General features: G+C 40.0%; 1 protein-coding gene across 4 annotated transcripts in view; it reads right to left on the bottom strand.

Annotated features, from left to right (window-relative positions):
* Positions 1 to 2436: 2436 nt before the first annotated feature.
* Positions 2437 to 16615, bottom strand: part of ELOVL5 (ELOVL fatty acid elongase 5) — a 39649-nt gene continuing 25470 nt past the window's right edge. For all 4 annotated transcript variants that reach the window (XM_040059696.2, XM_040059698.1, XM_058419942.1 and 1 more), the window contains 5 exons: positions 10298 to 10375; positions 9484 to 9655; positions 7853 to 7977; positions 5846 to 5980; positions 2437 to 4364 (listed from right to left, as the gene is read on the bottom strand). In XM_040059696.2, coding sequence (XP_039915630.1) covers positions 4233 to 4364; positions 5846 to 5980; positions 7853 to 7977; positions 9484 to 9655; positions 10298 to 10375 — 642 coding nt within the window. In that variant the 3' untranslated portion in view covers positions 2437 to 4232. The remainder of the gene's footprint in view (positions 4365 to 5845; positions 5981 to 7852; positions 7978 to 9483; positions 9656 to 10297; positions 10376 to 16615) is intronic.

Below are 16615 nucleotides of genomic sequence, written 5' to 3'. Positions count from 1 at the left end.
TGCTTTCAGCCAGAACAGAGCCCATTAATAATGTTTTAGGAGAAACCCTGGAATAAAAACCAGGACTACTTGCAACAATGTTTGGAGATGACAACATCAGAAAGTACTGTCAGTGCCAGGAAATATTACATCTCCTACAGCAACTACCTTGATAGCTGGAGTAAGAAATGGGATTACTGTAAATCCCCCTTAGGCACCTTAGTAACAGAATTTCAGCTGCTTCCATTTCTAGTTGGACATGACTGAAGAGGAGAGAAGGAAGATATTCTGGACCTTGTTTTGTATATCCATCTATTTAAAGCAAATTAATAAAAATTGAAAATGGAATCAAAGTTTGCTTTATAAATCAGCTTGTGAAACATCCTGATCACAACTAACCACTTTTGTTGGTGCAGTAATTCTCGGCAAGAGGATGGCAGTGACAATGCAAGTTAATCCTCTGTACCAATACAACTTGGAGCAGCAGTTCTCTAACAGATCTCTATCTGTATTTCATCATTCCCTGCATTGCCTCAAAGGGATTCCCTGCAGAACCCACACAGTTCAAATAATTTGGCCTCTGATTTTATTTATACTTCTCTTTAGCATCCATCTTGCTTTTACATCTCTTTTTTTGAATAATGCATACGTTTTAACAACATGCATTCCAATCTCATACAAGAAATGTTTTATCAACTTAAGACAGCTACCGAATGTCAAAGGCAGAGGGAACCCCCAAAGAGCTCTCTATGAGGTTTGGGGTTTTTGTTACCCTGTTCAGGGGATGTAAGTCCTATCATAAACTGCAACACTTACTAAGTATCTCTACTGCATCAAGTAAAATACACAATCCACCACAAAGATCTCCAGAAGTGTTCTCTGCTTTTCCTCCCTGCCAACTCAAGAAGCCCAGTTCCTGAACGATCCCAGTCCCACGGGTGGGTTGCACATCCATGACACAGCACTCAATGTCTTTACAGCAGGATCACCCTAAAAAAGCTGCTTTCTGGCATTTTAGCTTACCTATCCCATTCACAGCTGGACAAAAGCTTAACATTTCTTTTCATCACTGAGGCTGTAGAGCTTGAGTGAAGGGAGGGATTTGGTCAGCTCATGAACTGCACAAGATCTTAACCTAATGGTTTGTAGCTTGGTCATTCTGCAAGTAAGTGAACTGTCTCATTCTCCTCAGTCACCTTCACACGAAACCTCTCTATCCTGTTGGCAGCAGTTCATCTTTTTTCAACACTCCTGCCTTTAAAACACAGAAATCCTTTCTGAGGACTCACAGTCCCAGGCACCAATCCCAACTATTAGGAAAACTACATGTGAGCAGCAAATTGAGGCAACCCAAAGGCTGTTACTTGCCCCAGGCCAGGTGATGCACTGGAAGCTGAGCCGGGTGGGCAGGCCCAAGGCTCATGCTTTGGTCCATCAGTTATGGCAAGATGATGTCTGATCTAACCCATCCAGCTGTTAGACACTTTTCAGCTGCTGCTGAGACTGTAGAAGAGTATCCAGCAGCCACAGTTTTTGCCATACAGGTGTAGACACTGCTGATGTTCTCAAGGTTATTTCCTGCCAGCTTTGGACAAAGTCACGGTTTTGTCCCATGTGCCATTACCCTTGAAGGCGAGGTTTGCAGTGCAGCAGCCCCATCTCTCCTGGCTCACACAGGGAGGCCAGGTTGGTGCTGTGGCTTCTGCCTTCTAGGTACTTCCTGGAGATTTGCCTTAATGTCCAAAGAACTCCATCTTACTGAGCCCTGCTTAGAAACACATACAATGTCATAGTTGAATTGACATGTGAAGGAGAAGAAACTGTCTTAATAACCACCTCAGGCATTCAGAGCACCCTTCCAGAGGAGACCAACACAGCATGAAACTTCTGAGCTTTTCATACAAAGTGTAAACCCATTTCCCTGGTCTATGACCTTTACATTAAGAGCCTGCAAGGGAACAGACAGACAGCTACGTAAATCCATCACAAGCCTATCTAGGGTTGTTGCAATGTATTGATTTACCACTCAAATCAGAGAGGGTTCCAAAACAATCACCTAAGGGGAAGGAGAGCTATAAGGAAATTGCAGAAATGCTCCTGCTCTGGAGAGAGGTATTGTCCCCATTTTATGGACAGGACAGCTGAGGCAGGAAGTCCCTCTCAATCACATTGAGCTTTGTTTCTGGCACTCATCATCTCGAGCTATTGGGGGTACTCTGCATTCAGTGAGTCAGTAATCCCAGCGGGATTTAAATCCATCACACGGACCAGTATTTCTACAGCCAGGCAAGGGAACAGCATTTAGTAATTGCCAAAGGTTTTTGTAAAGAATTTGGTGCCAAATCTCTGGTACGTTAAATGTCCCTGAATATCTGCAGCTCTTCTTCCATCATGGCAGCTCCTCCTTGGCCTGACACAAGATGGGGCAATGCATTAAATCTGTACAAACCCACAGAATTCAGGCAGAGATCATCAAAAGTGTTTTAATGATTAAACCATGTCAAACATTAACAATGAAGTATATTCAGATGAGCCAAGAGTTTATTTCTAGCACATTAAGACAGTCTATTTTGAACATTATAGCTGCTGTACTGAGCTATGTAAAGACTCTGCAAACCAGTACCTAGAAATGAAGACACACGCACAAGCTTTGATAATGTAAACATAAAAGACGCTGTCTCCTTCAAAACAAGGAATGAAAACCCACAAGACTAGTAAGAGAACTTATTAATTCCTTAAGAGATGTGCAAAAATTTTAAAAAAGATTTAAAAACAATTAAACGTGTTAAAACTGGCTTTTATATAAATATCAAAAAACCAAAGAGTTAAACTTGAGCAATGACCAGCAGAACATCTTGCACAATTCAGTTCTTCAGAGCGTAATGGACTCCAACACGGCAGATACCAGAATACCAGCAACAGATACTGGCTTTGCGACTGACCCCTCATATGTGCAAGATAGCATTTTACAAGAAGGAGTAACTTCTTACCAGCAATCAAACCAAATCCTTAGATAACAAGCCAAAACATTACCAGTGATATACACAACTCACATTACAGAAACAGACATTTCCAGCACATTTCAGTAACATTTAAAAAACATTAGCTATGACTTAAACTGTTTAAACTTGCTTGTTTGGGAAAAAAAAAAAAAAAAGACCTTTGTGTTAGGCACATTTTGAAAGTGAACATATGCTACATGAAGAACAGTTCAGATACCAACTTAAATACAGACCATTCCATCAGAAAAGCATCTTTCTGTCTCCACTTTTAAATACACTTTTGGATATGTCACAGACTTAAACAGCAGCTCCTAAAATATGGATATGGCTATGGTAATAACACTTGAAACTGCCAGTTTCATATTAAAAACCACTCTTCATTTAGCATTTAAAAATTCTCAGAAATAAGAAAGAAAAAAAAAAAAAAAAGGAAAAAAAAGGAAAAAGAATAGATGGGTCCACCCTGTATATGCTCTAAACTTTAGAGACAATATTTAAATCTTACTCGACTGTGTAAGCGCCAATTACTTTTATGTTAGTGACGCACTTCAAATAAAAAAATAACATCTATTAAAAAGGTAAAATAACTTTTCCATCTGTTTTGTGACTGTTGAGTCAATTAAAGCCAAATATACAAAACTAAATGCGCCATTTCCAATTTCACTGTATCGAGTAAGAGATACGTAGCATCGTGTATCACATACAGAACAGTAAAATGATCAATGGATTCTTCTAAATGACTTTTTAATAAAAAGTCAATCAACTGAAAAGTTGAAACATACCCTAATTTTTAAACCAGTAATAAGCTTTGGGCCCTGCTTTTTAATTTAAGGCATGTGTGTTTATCTACTGAAACCAGCATCATACAAATTACCTCTACAATCACATGCATGATCTATAGTTAAAAAAATGGAGGTTTAGATTACAGTGTTTTCAAATTGTGAATCATAATTCAGCACCTATCATATTGACTAGTAAGGCAACAGCAGTGTCGGATAATATGATAATACTCCCTTCCATAGTCTATAGCAGGGTCAGTGAAAGCCCAGAATTATTTTTAAACTTTAACCTACTTTTATGTTCTGTATACGGTTTCTAGGGTGTTTGCACTGGTTAAGTCCTACATAAATCACACTATTCTAGGCAGGAATAGTTACAGTAGCCATTAGAGTATTAGTGCACAACTCTCATTGTGCTTACAATCAGATGATTTTGTTGTTGGGTTATCAAAATGGTTTTTCAGTTTGGTGTTCAATCCTTCCTTTGTTTCCTTTGTTTCACATTGTTCTCAAGGGAAGAAAAGCTGTTTGTGTACCCATTTGCAATGGCCGTGGAGCCGTTCTGATACTCTTTCCTCCTCGAAGATGCCTTCTTGTTGTAAGTCTAGAATACATGGAAAGACACATGGTTTTGCTTAATTAGCTATAAATAACCACTTCCTCACAGTAACTCTAGAAACACAGAAGTAAACATTTTTTAAAGACCTTATGCCGCTGGTAAGAGTCTAACAAGCTTTACCACTTTTTGTATATGAGAATATACCATGCCTTTCATTCATCACAGTGAGAGGAGTAGTTCACTTGAAAAGAAAAAAGCCTGGCAGTATGATGGTAGTGTTATGCTAATAGTAAATTAGAAACAAGGGAAGCAATTTTATGAGCAGACTGGGGTAAGAATATACTCAAAACAGCATGTGAGGAAGGAGGTTTGAGGCACTGCAGGTGACGGTACCTTGAACAAAGCCAGAACAAGAGGTAGGTACACAGTAAAAGTGAGGGAAGTTCAGAGATAGAAATGTGATGAGAATCTCCACTGGCTAACACAAGAATCAAAACCTAACAGGATCGGGAAGACTGTCTAAAAAAATTACTGACAGTAAAATGTACATTAATTTTTTTCAAAGGGGCTCAGCTGTCTGACAAAAGCACATTTCCCCAAATTTCTGTGCAAAAGGAATTTAAACAATTAAAAGTTAAAATATGAGCAAAATTTACAAAGAATATCAAGTAATATCTGGAATATACTATAATGTTTAATTAGCATGCTCATATGCAGCAATGCAGAAATCATGGGACCGATTTTAAGAAGAACCAGAAGAACAGACAGGGAAGCCTGCTGTGTTCCCGCCCCCCTTATTCTCACCAGAACCAAAATGCCCAAATCTCTCAAATGACATTTGAAGCTTATAACAGAGTATGCTTGTTTGGGGGCAGCAGGCTGTTGGTTTGATTTTATGCAGACAGTAGAAAATCTACATGATTTTCTGTAGACAGTAGTTGTACATCTTTGTACAGAACCCAGTCATGAACGGCTCAGAATAACACATTCCAAGTCTGTATCTGTTCAAACATGAAATCAGATTTGTAGAAACACAACTAAACCCACTAATTTTCCATATGAAAATACAAACAAATGCCCGTAGAAGTAAACAAAATCCAGATTTCTGCATGTTTTGAGTTCAGGAAGTTTCCCTGCATAAAAAACAAGCATTTCCCCTTGTAAAAAACAGAAATGAACAATTCCTTTGGGTGCTTCAGGGGTTCACATGCTGCTGGTTTATTTCAGACTTGGAAAGCTTTGTCTTACATAAAGCTCTTCCTCTCCCTTACCTGCAGTTAAAATTGCAGTAAGCCATTTTTTGTATCACTCTGGCTTAATGAAATTACCAAGCATTCTGAATTATGGGTACAGAGCATCAGAAGATTTGAATGTAGAGGGTAGATCAACAAGTGTAGTACTTCAAGAACATATGCGTGATAGTGAAGGGTAGCAAAAGGTCATTTCAAGTATATCTTTCTGTAACAGCTTTCCAGTGAGATACAGCCAGGAGAATGCTAGAAAGAGTTGATGAATATTACTTTTACCTGAATATAGAAATTTGTGAAGAGGACAATCAAAGAAATCATATAAGAAATCTGAAAATACAGCCACCCCTGAGGAAATGCACATGGCCAAACAACACCACAGCTGGTCTGGAAGATTGTCAAGACAAACTGAATCTGAGGAGAGAAAACAAAAATAAGAGAAATGGAACACATTAATGGAAGGAGGGAAAAAAACCCACGAGTGACCAAAATCTCAACAGTTATTTCCAAAACAAGTAAAGAGTATGTAATATTGTGTGTTTGGCAAGTGTTTTCTCTGTATACCAGAGTTAGCAGACATTCAGACTGTGGTATCCTGTGAAGCATGTTTATTTGTATTTTTCCATTTCAGAACATTAGAGTAACATATTATAGAACTGATATATAAATGTCCCAAGGAAGAAAGACCACCTTCTTCCTAGTGAGAGTTCATTGGGATTTGACTTTACCATCCTAATGGAGTAGATCTGCAACTCACTGCTTCAGCTACAGAAGACCTGGGGTCACTTGGTCTACACATAGACTCCTGCAATTCCTTCCTACAGACAGGAACTGTCTGACATATGGCTCCAGTGGAAGAATTTTTGGGGTAAAGGCTGCAGGGAAGCTGGGGAGCCAAGGAGGAGCATAAGGGTCCAATTATCTTTAATTATCTCTTTTGGAAAAACAGAGTTTGGGCTTATGTGATGCAGAGGGCCTTAGGCAAAAATTCATCCTCACATAAAGGCTACCAGATTAGGGAATGTTTATTTAAAAAGGGAAAGACTGTTTGTTCTGCTCTGCTATTTTGCTGCCCTAACAGCTATGTGTGCAGAGCAGGCAAGGAAGTGAAAGCAGCTATGACAATAGCCAGGGGAGCAACCAAAGAACCGAGACACTGTACTCAGTAAGCACTTAAACAGGATGAAGAATAGAGCCTAAATCTGAGAAGAAAAACAGAAACAAACCTCAAACCAAAGCAACGCCTCATGCCTCCCATGAAAATAATGGGCTCTCAGCTACAATACTTAACCATTCTTCAGGAATAACAGTGCTAAAAAAAACCATGTTGAGAATCAACACTGTGAATTGCTGGCAGTAAATGTTATTAATCATCACCAGCAAATGTTATTAAAACTATTCACAGCTCTGAGAAGGTGGCAGGGGGAGTGGGGGGAAGAATGTAACAAAATAATTTATCTCTAGGTTTTGGTTTCCCCCACTACTAAATGGGGAAGAGAAAACACTCATGCACATTTCCTTGTAGTGTTCTGACACGTTGTACACATTGAAACCTGGTTCTCATGCAGTATCACTACAGCATGTGCTATATTACTTAATTTCACTGCTCTTATCACCTCCAGCACACAGCGGTCAGGCTTCATCACTGTACACGCTAGAAACAATGCAAATGGATACAGGGAGTCCAACATGGAATTACAAGAGAAAAAAATCTGCCCATTTAAAGTGCAGAAAGAGAGCAGAAATATTGAATAGTTTTTAATAAACCATTTGCAACTGCATGCAAAAGTAGGACAGAAAAGGCATTGTCCTGCAGGACTAGAATGGCCCTTGTTAGCTGTGGATGGCATTGCACTCAGTTTCTGGTCTTTCCCAGCCTGAACAACCAAGCACAGGGAAGAGCAGGCAAGCTCAAGAGGGCTTGGAAGAACAGCTTCCTCCCTGGCTACTGAGTCCCAGAAATTGCAGCACTGCAGCTCCCAAATGCATCCAGCCACACAACATGGTGGGGGGTAGAAAGAACCCACAGACCTCAGCAAGGTCCCACAGACCACAGACTTTCATGCACACCCCCAGTCCCCAGTTCCCCATTGCCCTGAAAGCAGAGCAAACACACATGCAGAAGTTGCATTTCTAAGGTGATGTAGGCACTACAATATATAGAAGGTACTAGCTCGCATTCTCTCTTCTTCTATCCCCTGCCAAAATTTCCTGACTTGGTAAAGACAAGAGAACCTCATCATGAATGTAAGAGCCTGCTGAAGCACTAAAGAGCAAATCACTCACCAGCTGCCCCTGAGTGATGTACTTCTTCCACCACAGATAAGGACGCATTGCTGGAACAGCGGACAATCCGTAGTAGGAGTACATGAGGACATGGATAAAGCTGTTCAGTGTGGCACCAAAGTAAGCTAAAAAAAGGGCAAGGGAAAAATAAAGTACACTGCATTACCAGGAAGGGACATGCTGTTTCATGGAACCTACAAAAATAACAAATTCAAAATGTTGCTATTTAAAATATGATTTCTCTTAGAAGAAAAGCAAGAGGGTTCTTTTTTTACCCTGTTTTTTATTCTGCCTACCCAATGGAGTAGCTGAGCTGCTTAGTAGCTCTGAGCTTTACACCAGCCTTCTGGTTTTCTCTCCTCAAGTTACTCTTTTTCACATCTACATTATGATTTCTCAAGGGAACTGAGGAAACTGATAAAAATGAGGAATGCTCACAAAAACAATCAATAGCTTCACCCATCTATTTTTAGGTTGATTTCACTTCCTTCCAGGAGGAGCCAATTTTGTCATTTATAACCAAAAGCTTCAGATACCTTCAGAAACTGCAAGTTAGCTATTTTATCTGTCCTTGTTTACAGCACCTTTAGTCATTAAAGAAAATTCTAGCTTAACACTGACCTGCACAGAACTGTGATGACACAACAGAACACAAAGCTTGTAAGAAGAAAAACACTTGACTAGGAATAGCACAGAAGTGTTTTCAAGACCACATGAGCACAAGATAGATCCTAAGTATATGCAGTTTTGACTGCTGTACGAACAAGGATTGACTTCCTTGGAGGAGAACGTGTTTCCAGATGCAGACTTTTTATAAGTTTCAGTATTACTCACCGTTGTGCTGACAACACAAAACAAATATGAGTTTCTATGCTGTTTGGCTCAGAGAGCAGACTCCTGAGGAATGCAGCCTCTTGGTCTGCACTGCCAGTAGCTCACATCCATTGGGTTTGAAAAGGTTTTTCTTGAATGGAGCATTCAACAAAGCCAGTATCTATATAAGCTGCACATCCTAACCCCAGCTAAGCCAGGCTAATACAGTTAGGAAACCAGACGCCAGCTAAATGCAATGGAAGTAAAGAATTAAAGCCAGATTGCCAAAGGTTAGCAGGATTTAGACAAGAGACACAAGGAAATCTTCCACTTAAAATGTTCATTAGTGCTCAGGGGATAAGATTTTAATTGAAATAATTTGTTATGGCCAGTGGTATAATGAGATTAAATTAAGAAAGTAATATCTCAATTTACAGATACAAGGACAAGAATCACTTTCAGCTGTTTTACAGCTGAAACAAGCTTCTGGCTTGACTTGGAAAAGAGTATTGTTTCATCAGAGGGTCTGTAACTACAGCAAAAATAGAGCAAGGTTGATGGGTATCTGACCTGGGCTAATGCACCTGATAAATACTGCCACACAAATTCTTCAAAACTACATAGACATTCCTCTCCTAGAGGCTGTGCTGGCAGCCTAATTCCTGCAAAGACCTACAATAGTTGCAATTCAGCAAAGCAGCTTAATATGGTACAGAACAAATCCTGCAGCTGAAGGTACCAGAGATATTTGGTTGGATCAAGACCACCAAAATAAAGCCCGTGTTGCAGATGTTCCCCCACCATAACCCAGTACTTACAGTGACCACAAGGCACCCAGTTCATAACAAACCACCAGATGTTCAGCATTGTTGCATGGTGGTAGACATGCAGAACAGTGATCTGATGATTGTTTTTCCTCAAAATGAAAAAGAAGGTATCCATGAACTCAATGAGTTTGGAGAAATAGTACCACCAGAGGACACGTATGATCTGGAAAGGAGGAAACAAGTTTTAGAAGCACTGCACATTGTGGGGGCTTTCAACTCATGTATTATCTAAATAATTAAAATCCAGATTCTGTCCTGCACTACTTGGATTGAAGACACCGCTAGGATCTTCTGTAATACTTCTGCCTCAGGTTTCTCCATTAGAGACTGAGGTACAAATCTATAGCTGCAGCTGAAAACAGGATGACAAAGACTGCTTCGTGAGGCTACTGCTGTGCACCTGGGTTGTCCCTGGAGAAATAAGAAAACACTTAACCAGAGCTGGTGCTGCAGTACTCTCTGTAAAGGAGAGGTCAGAAGTACGACCAGAAGAAATCATCACCACATCTCAAAAAGAGAAGGATAGTCTCAACACAGAGTGGTTGGACAGTCTGAAGACCAGGTCCTCATTTTTTGATCTGGGGACACTTGAAAATTTGCACATAATTACTCACAAAAATAGCAACTATAAATCTATATCATAGATTAACTATTATGTCTGACAGTGCATTGTCCACTGTACTGCAAAAGGAGGAAAAAAACTTATAGTTTAAACAAAATGTGCATAATCAATACTGATCTGCTCTCCACTTACACTCAAGCGGACAATTTGAAACATTACAGCTCTAAGGTTTGATTACGGTACCTTCATATCAGCCTCTCCTCCACTGTGTGTATCCTGACAGAAGAAATTATATCCTCCTTCCAATACTCCTGTCACCAGCTGAGCAAATAAAAAAAAATAAATAAAGCGTTATTTGGGGAGAAGGCTGAACTCTATGGCACCTGCAAATCTCCACAGTGGTTCTGCCCAGACATCTGGTGTCAAGAGAATCCTGGGCACCTCAGGGTGGTATTGAATTCAAGTTCCAAGCAGTGATTGAATCATAGTGAAGGGTGAATTAAATTCTCCCAGTTGGGGTATACCAGAATAAAAATAGGAGGTAACATTTTATCCCTATTTATCTCACACAGCGTGAGCATTTTCAGAGTGATATTCCACACAGATTCTCAAGAAATCTTCTTTGCTGATGATCTCAGTGTTAGAGAAAGTAAATAACCAAAGTTCAGTAAATACATTTTTCTTCTGATTACTTTTGGAAATTTACATCTTTAAGAAATTTTATGCTCAGGAGATGTGACTACAATTTTTTTCAACCACGTGACAGCATATTTTCAGCTCTGCTCTCCCTTAGCAGCTAATAACAGATTTCACTGCATAGCCTTCTTCAATATCTTTTTAAGCAATTCACTCATCCCAAGCACATTACATCCTTCCCAATATAAGTGACTTCCTCTGCAGGATATGCCACTGCCTGCCTGACTTCCTGGCATAACAAATAACACCTCAAACGTAATGGAATCACTGTTAAGAGTAATGACAGCTTTTAGTCATGACAGATGACAGGGTGTCCACTGTGGAGGGGCTGGCTCAAATCTCTGGAGAAACAAGATCCATGCTGGATGTTCTCAACCTTTCACAGATGGCAGGAGGTGGTAGGACAGGTTGAGGGTAGAATGGGAAGAGGGAGCATGTACAAGGACGTGAACAAGATCCCCTTCAATATCCCAATAGAAGGGATCATTGGACATTGTGTATAAAGATGTTCTTCTCTTGGGAATAGCATGAGGAGAGGAGTAACAACTTTAGGCAACTTTCAAGTGAAAAAAAAAAAATAGTTAGGTATCTCAAAAAACATCTGAAAGGCAAAAGCAAGTTCTATGTTTTTTGCCTTATCCATCTGCAGAATAAAAAATAGCTTTGCAAAGCCACAGTAGAAACTCCTTGTACTAAAAGTAATTTTAAAAGATCACTTGATTAAAGGACTACAGTAACTGGTATGACTAAATACTGCTCAGAGCTATGAAGAGGAATCTAACTTTATAGGTTCAATAAAGATTATCACTTAAATGCTCTACCTTTCCCCAATGTTATTTCTTTCATGCCTCATTTTCCCCCTAAATTAGCTTTTAAAATACTCAGTCAGCCGAGGTCATTATTTTTGACCTTCTGAGATAGAATTATTGCTGCAATTTAGGGGAAAAAAATGTACATCTAGTTATATCGTAATATACAGACCTGCAAGTATCTCATGTATTAGAGATAAATCAACAGCACCCTGCCACAGCAAGGGCAGGGCAGCTGTGCGTATCAGTAGCAAACCCAGGCACTTTTCCTACCCAAGCAACAAAAGGAAGGCAGCCATGGAAGGATTCCTCTCCTGGCTGCAGGGCTGTGCAGAGGACACCAGTTTGAAAGTGGTACCTTGCTTAAGGAGCAGCTGTGCCCCAGAGCAAGCTCTGCACCAAGCCACTTCGGGGCCACTGAAGGAAAGACTGCATGGCCTTGCAAGTGCCCACCAGTTCCTCAGAAGACCACATCGTGCTGTGATCATGCGAAGGGGTTACAGATGTTTTCATACAGTTCTCATAGCTGAAGGAAATGTTAGGAATAGAAGGATAATAACACTGTTTATATTGTAATTAATCCAAACAATGTCCATCGTTAATGCTGTACTCCATAAACTTCTTGCAGTAAAGGCTGGCATAGTGAATCCACAGAATTTTTCCTGCAAGCGGTACAGGTTCACCACCTAAAGTGTAATGCAGCCAAAGGTCTCCATGGATCCCACCTCTCTAAAGGACAATGGCATCAGCGTGGCTATGAGCAGTGGCTTCAGCTCGACCTGAAGTACTCCCTTGTAAACAAAACACACATACTTTTGTCTGCTAGGAACTGTAATACTCTCACAGCCAAAAATGACATAAGCAAAGCAACATTTGTAGGAAATGTCAGCATCTTTTATCATATAAATAGCTAGCATAGTTAGAAAAATGGTTTTATTCCCCACTTTCCAGAAGGAACTAATTGGTAAAAAGCTGCTACAGCTGCCCACAAACTTCACTCAGTGCAACACACAACATGTAAATGATCTTTTTCCCCATTTAGTCAGCCGCTCCTTTGCCTGGCACCACTATTTCCTGCATCCACAATGCTTTCATCACATATTGGAAAGCTTCAGAAAACTAAAACAAGAGATCATGCTGAAACATGACCACAAATGGCTCCATCATGCATGGGTGTACAGCCCCAGGGAGCTGCTTCCCTGCTGCCAAAAAAGCGATAAGGAGGGGTCAGAAACTGCCAGCGGTGCATTTAAGTCCTTGCTCACACTTGTTGTGGTCTGCTCCCTGGATGGGCAGCGTTTCCAAGGTCTCCTTACACCCCTGTACAGTAGGTCTGAAATTTGCCCAGAAACAGAGTGGTGGCTCCTCTGTCAACACAGCCTTGAGACAACCTTTCCTTCCTTGCCCGCTCTCTCCACAAGTCCTTCATCTTCAGGCTGGCAGGAGTCCAGGCCTGCTGCTGGCACCGCTTATGAACAACCACAGGCAAATCTTCTCTCGAAAAATTAACATGTCCAGAAAAGGGCAATTATAACCATTTGCACTTGAGTAAACCACTTCACATGGTTTCTAAACAGCCCAAAAAGACAGTTCATTCATAATCAAATTAAAATGATACTCAAACTCAATGTTAAGTCCCTCAACTCAGGAGAAAAACCCGCAGCTCAAGGTTGCATTTGCGCTGAAACAACCCACACTTTCTTCCCCTGCAGTGAAGTTTTCTTTCTCCCATTGCTTTCATTTTGTAATTCTGCTGCTGAATTCTTTAAAATGCTGTGGCACATGCTTTTTTATCAACTCTGCTACCAAAATAGGCCAGGACCCTAACACCAGTCTGACTGGGTGGAAGAGAGGTGTTACTGGGGAGGATTTTGTTTTTTTCTCATGATAAAACTAAAGTCTGAGACTCACTGGAGAGGGGCAGATAAGGGACCTAGCACTGCATCACTCGTGATGGGCATACAAGGTTCAAAAGAGAGCTAGATTAGAATGAAGAGAAACAGGAGTTCACATCTGATAAAAGCAAGCCAATGCCTGCACAGACAGGGAGCTTTATCTTTACATGAATGCAGTTACCCCAGGGCACAGATAAGGGCTTCAGAAGGGTGGAGAAAGAAAGGAGAGAGGAAAGAGCAGCCTAGCTGCCACCCATGGCTCATGTGACACAGCACCTCTTGCAGAGTCTCCTGCTTCCTAAGACTTTTCCTACAGCATATGCAACACCTCACTCATCAGGAAAATCTAAGACTTTTCTCAGGCAGATTCAGTAGCGAAATAATTTTTCAGATGAAGGAAAAAGACAGTAAAGATATCACTTTAAGAAAGTGAGCCTTCATCATTAACCAGTTTTCTCTAACGTAAACTCAGATGGTCCAGACCACTTGGCCAGTTTTGCTAACAAACTCCCCCAAAATAACGTAGGTCTGTGTGCCGTGTAACTGGGTACCTGGTACTCTCCCCTCTTTACTAAATTACCCAGCTGAGACTCAAGCAGAGGCACAGGCCCTACTCACAGTTTTGCAGGATGCCTTATGATCCCAGCACAGAGCAGCAGCACAGGGGGAAGCAGTGCTGCCTCTGCTGTTCCAGCTGCTCCTGCAGCTCCTCCAGACAGGGCCATGCCAGCCAGCAGCAGACCAGCCCACACCCTATAACCCTGCCAGTCCCCGCTAGGCACCTACTCCACCATGCAGGAAGCCACCCCTTGTTCCCCTGCCTGAGACCTAAGAGCATTATTTCTCCTTGAAGTCCAAGCACTGTAGATTTCTACAGAATAAAACATTGTCTGTCCCTAAAACATATCCTGTCCTCCTGAAGTATGTGACAAATTAGCCTGGAGAAACCTCTCCAGCTCACTAGATCTGCCTTGCTTGTTATATTGCCTGGGACAAGAGCAGTCCACTTCTCTGCAAGTACCAAAACCCAGCCAAGTCATTAAATATCCCAATAAAAAAAGCATAGCAAACACTGACAGAAACTATTAGGAATTCCACGTAAGAGGTCTAATATTTCTAGTGATTTTGGATCAAAGTACACAACACGTAGAGTTACACAAATCCTACGATGCCAAATTCCCCCATGGTATTGCTTACAATCATTCGGACATAAAGGTCAGAAAACCAAGTAGGTCATCCTTTTCATCCCAGCTGGGAGGATACCTTACTTTAACATTTTGTTTTGGCCACATAATATGCAAATTGAGCTGTGATGCTATGAATCATGACCTGAATCACCATAGCTATAACTCAGGAAAAACTTCAAAGTAGGGTTTCAGGTGTATTGTTGCTATTAAAGCAACTTCTTTTCAGACACGCTACTAAACAAGTTCATAAATGGTAATGTTTTATGATTTTCCTCACAGTAGGTCTGAAAAATTTTAATCCAACCGAAACTCAAAATGTCAACAAGGAAGGGAACAGGGAGTTACACAAGTTTTCTGAATGCTGTTCCTCATCATTCTGTCTTAAAAGCAAGTAATTATAAGTTGCCACTGATACACGGCTAATCCTTCAAAGCAAAATTTCCAAGACTGATGAGATAGAACCAAAGGTATCGCAAGCTGTGCACCAACAGAGGTAACTGTGCAGGTACTTCATATAGAGGACATACTTGGAGGTGCAAGAACCCATTTTTTCCCTAAGCCCTTTGGCTCTCTCCCTGCAAACATCAAGCAGCACGGCTCTCTGCTTTGCAGCGTTTTTATGGGATCAGTCCCTCACTGCAGAGCATCACCTGCCATCACATCCAGCTTGTAAAGTGCTGCCAATCACATTTCACTGCCACTATCATGTGTTTAATGATCTTCATAATACTCTAGCTTCATGTATGCCCATTTACAAGGAGGCATATTGACAATACTAATGAACACTTTCATATGGATAATATTAGATTAAGAGTAACACTCATTTTCATGTAAAGCCTTTCATTATATAGGAAGGAGGGGTCTTAACATTCACTATATTTTAGTTGTGCCATTGCTCCACAGTATAAAAGCTATTATCTGGTTACAAGTATGAGAACTTCTTCAGCATATAACAAACAGTCCTCCCTTGGTAACCAGTTTATTGTTAGTAAAAAAAAAAAAAAAAAAAAAAAAAAAAAAAAAGGCATTTATAGGATCAACAGTTCAGGTATTTTCTATTTAAATCTAACAGCAGGTTTTGTAACACAGCAGAACGTTGCAGAAATTTAGAAATTATGAGTATTATTCCAAATATTCAAAGAGGAAAGATTGGCTGTCCTAAGAGTTTTATCCACATTTGGTACAACTGAAAAAAAGTCTACATTTGTATACTCTCAGTAAGATAATTGGAAGTTAAAACAATAGATCACTATATAACTGTAAATAATATCTGCATAAAATAATGCAGATGGACATTGAAGTCAACATCAACACTACATTTAGACAATTTAAACTGATCAACACACATTTTTTTCTGGATTGTAACACACTGAGAAGGAGATTAGAAATGTAAGCACATCAAGAACACAAGTAGTTTCAAGTACCTACTGAATCCCAAACTGCTCCCAACTGAACAATTAAGTATCAAATTTCTTAATAACCCAACCCAGTAATTTTTGAGTAGACGATTCACTATACAAGAGAAATAACATTGAATTTAAATCACTTCATCTCTAAACAATTGCCTTGTAAAACACTATAGAATTAACTACAAACCTAAAGGAGAATTGCCGCTTATATACACGTCCAAGCTCATTAAAAAAAAAAAAAAAAATTAGTAGTTTTAGCCCTAGGTGGTATTTGAAACAACTGTAGTGAAAGAATTGAAAAGAGGATGTTGAAAATGAAATATCTCCTTACAGAAAGAAGAAATACTTTGGTTAAAAGTGTTCCAGAATATTCTGTAAATTAAAGCAAAAGAGTAATTTTCTAACCACATCATTATTTACACTACCACAGTTCTTCATTTTCACTTGAACAAAAACATACAGTTCTGAGAAAAAGCAGCTAAAGAGCTCTCTGGGAAGTGGAAAACTTTATACTGCCTAAATCTTTGGGTTTTTAAGAAAGGAAATAAGTCCACAGGAAGTTCAA

The sequence above is a fragment of the Hirundo rustica genome, chromosome 3, assembly GCF_015227805.2.
Source record: "Hirundo rustica isolate bHirRus1 chromosome 3, bHirRus1.pri.v3, whole genome shotgun sequence".
Classification (NCBI taxonomy): domain Eukaryota; kingdom Metazoa; phylum Chordata; class Aves; order Passeriformes; family Hirundinidae; genus Hirundo; species Hirundo rustica.
This window is presented reverse-complemented; position numbering and strand designations above follow the sequence as displayed.